Genomic DNA, 8654 nt, shown 5'->3' with positions numbered 1-8654 from the left:
TGCTCAAGAAAGTCATTATTCCCACAAATGGCTATTGAGGATTTGTTCAACTGTGACGTGTTGATGCACTGACAAAGGTATTGACCTCTGGGTATCGGTTGGACTGACTGCGTGAGTGAGTATGGTTTTTCGCCGCTTTTAGCAATATCACGGCGAGTGACACCAGAAACGGCTTCACACATTGTACCCATGTCGGGAATCGAACCCGAATCTTCGACGTGACGAGCGAACGATTAAACCACTAGGCTGCCCGACCACCGCATCGGTTGGACTGACTCGGACATATGTGTGGACTGGCATGAGAATGACCCATGTTAAAATGTTCATCAGCAATCGTTGATCATCATTCAAACCCACTGACCCCTTTCATAATTGAAGTGACCTTCAATCCAGCATTCAAAATAGTTGTCATATCCAAATAATTGCAACCCTTTCGAGTTCACAAACTAAAGCCACCTTGTGTTGAGCCTTATACGAACTTGTATTATCAAATCATCTTGATCAATCCAAAGCATTTTCGTTACGTGTAAACCTTCTTCAACCATTGGGGATCTTTAGTCCTCCTAGAATGTATCTTCTGGTCCTTCTTGAGTATGTGACCTGCATCAAATCAGCTCACTGCATCTTACCTTACTCTCCGAAGGCCTTGAGCAGCAACCATGCAAGAATAAGATGCACTCTTCTTCATCCCAACGGAGAATATATATACTATATGAGACGTCTTCTACGAATCTCTAAGACATTATTTATGATAAACTCGATATGGTACAACGTTTGATTCATGCGCACATGTACAGGGTATTATTCTCTTTCATTCTCTTTCACGGGGTAACTACTTCTGTGGTGAGTCCGAGCACATACAGTGAGATTCTGGACAATTACCGACAGCGCAGTTAAGACTGCACCACTCCCACATGTCTGGTCTCTCAATCCACACACCCACAGGCGTGCACATCCTTTCGATGGGGACCTCCCCACGGTTGGGATTAATGTTGGGGATGAAGTTAGGTCCCCCTGCTCCTGCTGCTGCGTTGATTGGCTTATCTGCACCAAATGCCCCATAGTCGCCATCTTTAGAGTCAAAAGGGGATTCAGGGGGCAGAATGTCGTCAGGGTGGTAGGGTAGGGGGTCCGGATCTCCCCCAAGCCAGTATGGAAGATGGGAGAAAGGGCGGTCCCTTCTTCCGAAGTATATCCACCAGGGGAATGTTTCTGATGTCTGGGTTGGCGTTAACGTTGTCGAGGGGACCGTTGTAGTAGTCGTAGTTGTTGTTGCTGTAGTTGTTGTCGTAGGTAAAGGAGTGGTTGTTGTAGTTGTGGTTGTAGTGGTTGTAGGAGCAGATTTCCCCGATTTCTTTGTAACAAACCTGTTGCTTGTGTCGCTGTCATCTATAGAGCTGTCGTTGATCTTGCTGAAGACCTTCCATAATCCAGCGGAAAGACTGTCCGCAGGTGCTCGCACCCACCACGGCAACATCTTTGGAGGCAGCTTCTTGACAGAGGGGAGAGGGGTGACGGTGACTCGGGTGATGTTGTTGCGGTGCTTCGACAACCATTTCCAGAAGTTGACTGGCTTCTTTGTCTTCGGTTCGGGTGTGGTGACGGGTCTGGTGGGTAGGGTGGCTTCTGTTGGACGGGGTGTGGAGAAAGGGGTAGGCCAGGTGGCACGTTCCGGTACCTCGCCGTCGGGGAATCCCAGAGGCTTGGGGGTTGTTCGGGGGTAGACTGGGAAGCGTGGGATTGGCTGGATTGGAGGTCGGGGTTGGGGTGGGAATGGGGGGAACAGAGGTGGTTGAGGTGCCTCCGGGTAGAATGGTGGTTGGGGAGGGAGGATTGGGTGTTGTGGGGGTTGTTGGGGAAAGAATGGAGGTTGAGGGGGAAACTGGGGAGGATGCTGAGGAGGGAAAAGAGGATGTCTTGGGAACTGAGGTGGTTCTGGAGGATATGAAGGGGGCGTTGGAGGTTCGAAGGGAGGTTGTGGAGGTTCGAAAGGAGGCTGAGGCGGTTGGACTGGAGGTTCGAAAGGAGGCTCGTACGGCGGCTCTGGTGTCTCGACAGGAGGTTCCGGGGCATCTGGGTAGAAAGGTTCCTCTGGCCAACCAGGTCCTCCGTTACCAGGGTTGATGGAGATGTCAGAACAGGCGTAGAACTGTTCCTGTTTCCCACACCCAATACAGGATGTTCCGTCTGGATCCTGGCCCCAACTGTTAGCTGAATAGAAAAATAGTAATGTTACGTCAGTGAAACATGTCATAAGCTCTCGTCACGAATGATTAATAAATTAATTATAGCGAAATCGTTCATATCCGTTTTCCATATTCGTGTTTTCCCAGCCAATTGCTCAAGACGCTCCATTTCTTAATATAATCTTAGGGTGATGTGGACTAGCGAAATGGTTTATGACCGCCTCCGTGGTCTAATGGTACAGCGTCGGCCCAGAGAGAGGAAGGTCCGGGGTTCGATCCCCAGCCGCGTCATACCTAAAGACGTCAAAAGATGGGGCTAAAACAAGGACTGGTCAGCTCGGAGTCAGAAGACTGTGTCTGAGTAGGGTATTCATGTTTAACTGCGGCATGGTATCTCAGTGGGCTAGCACTATAAATCAGCTTCAGTCCGGACTAGAACAAGCAGACACACACACACACACACACACACACACACACACACACACACACACACACACACACACATCTTGGACGCGAATGGTTTATACATTGGCTAATCCCTAGTTCCTTTTGATATAGCTGACTATATTTTGAAGTGAGAAGGTAAAAGGTACGCTTGTCGTTCGACCATATTTAATGGATCGCTTGGTCAGGCCCTATGACTTTATCAACTAACCCCCACGTCGTGAATCGTTGTTCATAATATCAATCATTGGTTTGTCATGCCCAGTCTCAATCATTTACTGGCCGGTACCATATAGTTGATGAGTGCAGTGCTAGACAATAAAAAGACCACTAAGTCACATATTTCCCCACAATGATTGAAATACCTTTTTGCACCGTAGGGGGCGGTGGGTTAGCCTAGTGGTTAAAGCATCCGTTTGTGATGCAGAAGACCCGGGCTCGTTTCCCGACATGAGTGGAATGTTTGGAGCCCATTTCTGGTGTCTTCCGCCTTGATGTTGCTTGGATATTGCAAACAGCGGCGTAAAAAACATACTCACTCACTCTTGCACCTTCGAGAGACCGGCACGCCAGAAACCTATGATTGTAGGTTCGAATCCCGGTTTGCCCCGATTATGTTTCTAGGTTTGTCAGCACCATACCCGTGCTCGTGGGATTCACCGAAGTGGTAAACGTCTGAAACCTGCATCACTTCGGGCTTTCCTCCCACATTAAGCTGACACGCCGCAATATAACTGGAATACTGTTAAAAGCGGCGTTAAACCAAACTCACTCACTCACACACTCGAGAGACCGAGCTAAATAACATTCGATGCATATGTTCATTGCCTTACCAACGTTCCACTTCCATTGAAACAGACAGTTGCGGCAGCTAATCCCCCATGGAAGTTTCACCTTCACGGTGTATGTCCCTATCTTGTACGGCTCCGGGAGGTACCACCTTGTCTCTCCATCCTCCGTCTCTAGGATGTGCTTGTCTAGGCATGCGTGAGAAACCTCCCGGAAGTTACCGTTGCCATCCGTCTCTATATCATCTTCATCCGGGTCATCGTAGGGACAGAGTCTGAATTCGTACCAACCTCTGTGATTGGCTGTGACGTCAGTGGTCACTTCGATGACGTCACCTTCATTGTATTCCCGCGTTGGGGTACCAATGTAATATCTTCCACCCCTCTCGTGAGCACGTGGAACGGGATCCCATGGATCTCCACAAACACCGCACGTGCCCCCAAATCTGTTCCACAGTTGCTGTAAGTAAAAACAAAGAAACATGATTCTGAAATATTTGTTGAACTAATTTCCAGGTGGCACGGGTGGCCCAGTCGTCTAAGCCGCCGCGATTCGCTGTGCACGTGCAACCTGTCTTGCTCGTGGCGGGAAATAAGGGATTTCTTCTCCTGCTGAGAAATTTATTTCCCAATAAGGCGGGCTACATAGTATTTTATGAAGATCTCGTGGACCAATCAGATCAACATTCTGACATGGACGTAGAATAAAATTATGTGTTGGTCAGCAGTGTACATCGGCATTCGTTCATTTAAAAAGCAATTAACTTAGAAGTGTAGTTATTCTAGTGGACCTGAGTTATTTTTGTTCGTGAGTGTGTTGCAGTCAGCAATATTTCAGTTATATCACATCAGGGAGGATTCTGGTTAATAATATACATTAAACTACGGTCAAAACGAACTCAAAGGGACAACTGATTCTAGTTCGTTATATCCGTTATTTCGTCATAAGCGTGTTCGTTTAATCCATCAGTTTTAAATGATAAAATATACCGCAAATAGCTGTGACCAAAAAAGCAGTTCGTTATATCCGTCTGTTCGTTATAAGCGTGTTCGTTATAAACGTAGTTTACTGAAGGTCCACAGCAACTTTGTGTTCCTCATATGTCTATCACTTCTAAATGCCTTTTAAAGACTTTAAAAAGATACACCTAAAAATATGTACACTTTTGGAATCAAAGCATGAAATTGATGGAAAATTGTAATATACTACTCAAAACAAGTAGAGGAACACTTGTTGCAATCACCACCAGCCATTACAGATTAACTGTAGTCATATTGGTGGATCTCTTTGAGAACTTTATTTTCCTCTTCGCTTTCATCATTCATTCATTCTCGACCCGTGAAGATCCGGGTTAGAATAGGTCTTCAGCAACCCATGCTTGCCGTAAAAGGCGACTATGCTTGTCGTAAGAGGCGACTAACGGGATCGGGTGGTCAGGCTCGCTGACATGGCTGATGCATGTCATCGTACCCCAATGGCGGGGGACACCAGAAATGGGCTTCACACATTGTACCAATGTCGGGAATCGAGCCATTACTGGAATGTCTATTCCATACATCGATTATTTACAGACCGCCATCAAATAACTGTAACATTGCTGGATGTCATTTTTACAACAAGTCGACTAAATCAAAACAGCCTTATAAATAAACGTGCCATGACAGGCAAACCTGTGGTTGACAGCATGATCACCATTCTACACCGTCGGGCACATTGCCAGACACTCAGAGATACCAGGTCACAGTCTGTACCCACCCGAACCTAATGTTCAAGCATGTGGTACTGGCAGTCAATTCTTTCGATATTGAGACCGCCCCCGTGGTCGAGTGGTAGAGCGTCCGCCCGGAGAGCGTTTTCCATATTCGTGTTTTCCAGCCAATGGCTCAAGACGCTCCAAGTCTTAATATAATCTTAAGGTGATGTGAACTAGCCAAATGGTTTATGGACGCCTCCGTGGTCAAGTGGTAGAGCGTCCGCCCGGAGAGCGGAAGGTCCGGGGTTCGATCCCCGGCCGCGTCATACCAAAAGACGTTAAAAGATGGTACTTGTTGTTACCCTGTCTGGCGCTCGGCATTAAGGGGCTAAAACAAGGACTGGTCGGCTCGGAGTCAGTATACTGTGTCTGAGTGGGGTATTCATGATAAACTGCGGCATGGTATCTCAGTGAGCTAGCACTATAAATCGGCATCAGTCCGGACTAGTACAAGTAGCCACACACACACACACGTGCATGCACGTCGCTATATAAGTGCAATAATATTGGACGCGACGTTAAACCCAATTTAACCCTCACCGCCTTTCGATATTGTTCAGAAAATGGCCAAGCGGACTCTGTCACTTGATAACCATTTCGGAATCAGGATTGTAATAGCAATCTTTATTGTAGATAAACCATGACAAATATGAACGGGTATTGAGTCCAGCACTTAAGCTTCTTTCAAGGGAAATGAACCGCCTCCGTGGCGTAGTGGATAAAGCTTCTGCCCGGACAGTGGTCGTGGTTCGCTCCCCTGGTCGCGTCATAGCAAACGACGTTAAAAGATAGTACTTGTTGTTACCCTGACTGGCGCTCTACATTGAGAGGCTAAAACAAAGGATGATCGGCTCGAAGTCAGAATACTGTTTCTCGGTGGGGTATTCAAGTTGGTATGTGCATTAGCATACGACAGAGCTAGCATCGTGTTTGTGCAAAAATCTTGAACGTGACGTTGAACCCCATTTCACCTCACATCACGTTCAAGGGAAACACTCCGAAGAATGCTACAATGAGAGTAGGTAATGTTGCAGATGACCTCGCCTTTGTCTTTGACCTTCTTGAAGGTTAAACAGCAATACCCTGAAAGGCCATGACCTTGACCTGTACATACAATAAAAGCAGGAAGCCGAAACAATTCGTTATTTGACCAACAGTCTGGCATCATTACATATTGTAACAAGCTTTCCCGGATCAAAACAGGAGCTTCCCGAAATATAAAGAAATGCTTCTCAAGCAAACATCTTAAGTCCACGCCAAACCGCTCCATCACTTAGATGAGGCCAGTGGCTACTTTGTCAACATCATATTTGCTTAAAGAATTAAATGAGGTCGAGATGACACGTTAGGAATCGTAGAAAAAACAGAGGATACCACATTTAGTCAAATGGGCCAAATAACGATGTAAATGAAAGGCCAATTGTTCCCCAGTGTAATAGTTCCGCGTGGATACAATTCCGCGGGTGTTTATTTCTCTCTGCACCGGGAGTGTGTAAACGTGTCAGGCTTTGGGATAATAATGATTTCAATCGAGTTTTCCTTTTGGTCAATCAAATGCTACGTGTGGCGTTCTGATCTCTTTCCAAGGTCAAGATTTGTGGGTCATGGTTATGACATGTTTTTATATCTTAGCTGACAATGCCGATGTGACTTTAAATATTAACTCACTCTCTATATCTCTATATCTATATCTCTATTAGCAGAACAAGTTTGATTGCTGCTGAAGATCGCTCTCAACAATATTCAGTCATGGTGTGTAATCGTGTCTGGGCTTGGCAACCTAGTGGTTGATATAATGAGCACCGATCCACTATGTCGCGATACAAGGACACTGAATAAGCCATTGCACGATCCATTTAATCGCCACTTCAGGCACAGTTAGGGGACCTGGGATCTGTTCTAGCCCGGAATCCCCTCTGGGGACTAAGTATTGTTGCACACTACATCCGTTTGCATACTACACTCATGAAGATCATACAATGTTGTAACATTCCGTGCCACAGAACTCTTTTTCAATAGAATCCCGTTTCGCCCCGATTATGTTTCTAGGTTTGTCAGCACCATACCCGTGCTCGTGGGTTTCACCGAAGTGGTAAACGTCTGAGACCTGCATCACTTCGGGCTTTCCTCCCACATTAAGCTGACACGCCGTGATATAACTGTAATACTGTTAAAAGCGGCGTTAAACCAAACTCACTCACTCACTCACTCTTTTTCAATAAAAGCGACAAATACAATTTCCATAAACATTTGTTATCTCACCTAAACACTGGGTCTATTGTACGATTCCGACTACACAATAAGAAAGTGTTTATGAAGCTATGTCAAATAGTGATAACACCAGGTGACCCTATCCTGCCCCGCTGGTGGCGACCGTTACAAACACATGCAAAGGCAAGTCATCAGTTCATATGACAAAAAAAAGTGAACATATGCTAAAAATCTAAACAGGGAATTGCGTCGGGCATCACAACATCGAAAACACAAATGTTTTCATATGGTAACACAAATTACTGGTATTTGAAAGTTTATCTGTAATGGGGGCGGTCGGGTAGCCTAGTGGTTAAAGCGTCCGCTCGTCACGCCGAAGACCCGGGTTCGATTCCCGACATGGGTACAATGTGTGAAGCCCATATCTGGTGTCCCCCGCCGTGATATTGCTGGAATATTGCTAAAAGCGGCGTGACGAGCGAAACCTTTAACCACTAGGCTACCCGACCGCCACGTACTAAACGTGAACGGAATGGGAGGAAAAAAAAGACTATAAAAGATAAGGGACCAGTGAGAACAGTATAGTTTACATAAATCTCTTAGTATGACGTATATAACTCTGTACACAACTGAATATGTATATGTTATCTTGTCCTGGATAATCTCCAATTCCATTGAATATCAAATTGAGATCAGTTAGTGTGTCTTCGGCTATACTGCTTATGTTTCTAAGTAAAATGTCTGTTTCTTCATTAAACAAGTCACATTCAAATAAAAATTATATGCAATTCACATTTTCTTCCACATAAACATTCTGCCGTGTCCTTAATCCCTAGTCCACATAAGTCATAGTTTAACTGACCAACCTTATGTCTTAGCACAGTGTTAACGTACTTTTCTTTAAGTAGTGTAGAACATACACCACTAAAATGCATAGATGAGGGTTATTCTAAACTTGACTGTTATTCCAAAATTGCAACAAAATGGGGCATCGAACATGTACCATCGTTGTGCAAAGGGAATGCTTCAAGAATAAGACTGCCCTATCTTTATGGCTTAGCAAGCCTTCTGTAAAACCCTAACATTTTTTTTACATTGGGGGTGCAGTAGAATAGCCTTGTTTTTTAAGCTTTAGGGTTGTCACGTGGTAGTTCCGCGTTCCCTTAGTCCATGTGTGCAATGAGTGAGTGAGTGAGTGAGTTGGTTTTAACGCCGCTTTTAACAATATTCCAGTTATATCGCGGCGTGTCAGCTTAATGTGGGAGGAAAGC

The 8654-nt window shown here is 45.5% G+C and overlaps 1 protein-coding gene across 1 annotated transcript in view; it reads right to left on the bottom strand.

Annotated features, from left to right (window-relative positions):
* Positions 1-832: 832 nt before the first annotated feature.
* LOC139460536 (uncharacterized) overlaps positions 833-8654 on the bottom strand; it is a 28134-nt gene continuing 20312 nt past the window's right edge. The window contains exons 2-3 of the mRNA XM_071242004.1: positions 3464-3878; positions 833-2211 (exon numbers count right to left, since the gene is read on the bottom strand). Coding sequence (XP_071098105.1) covers positions 833-2211; positions 3464-3878 — 1794 coding nt within the window. The remainder of the gene's footprint in view (positions 2212-3463; positions 3879-8654) is intronic.

The sequence above is a fragment of the Haliotis cracherodii genome, unplaced genomic scaffold (genome assembly GCF_022045235.1).
Source record: "Haliotis cracherodii isolate W230 unplaced genomic scaffold, xgHalCrac1.p SCAF_14, whole genome shotgun sequence".
In the NCBI taxonomy this organism is placed as follows: Eukaryota; Metazoa; Mollusca; class Gastropoda; order Lepetellida; family Haliotidae; genus Haliotis; species Haliotis cracherodii.
This window is presented reverse-complemented; position numbering and strand designations above follow the sequence as displayed.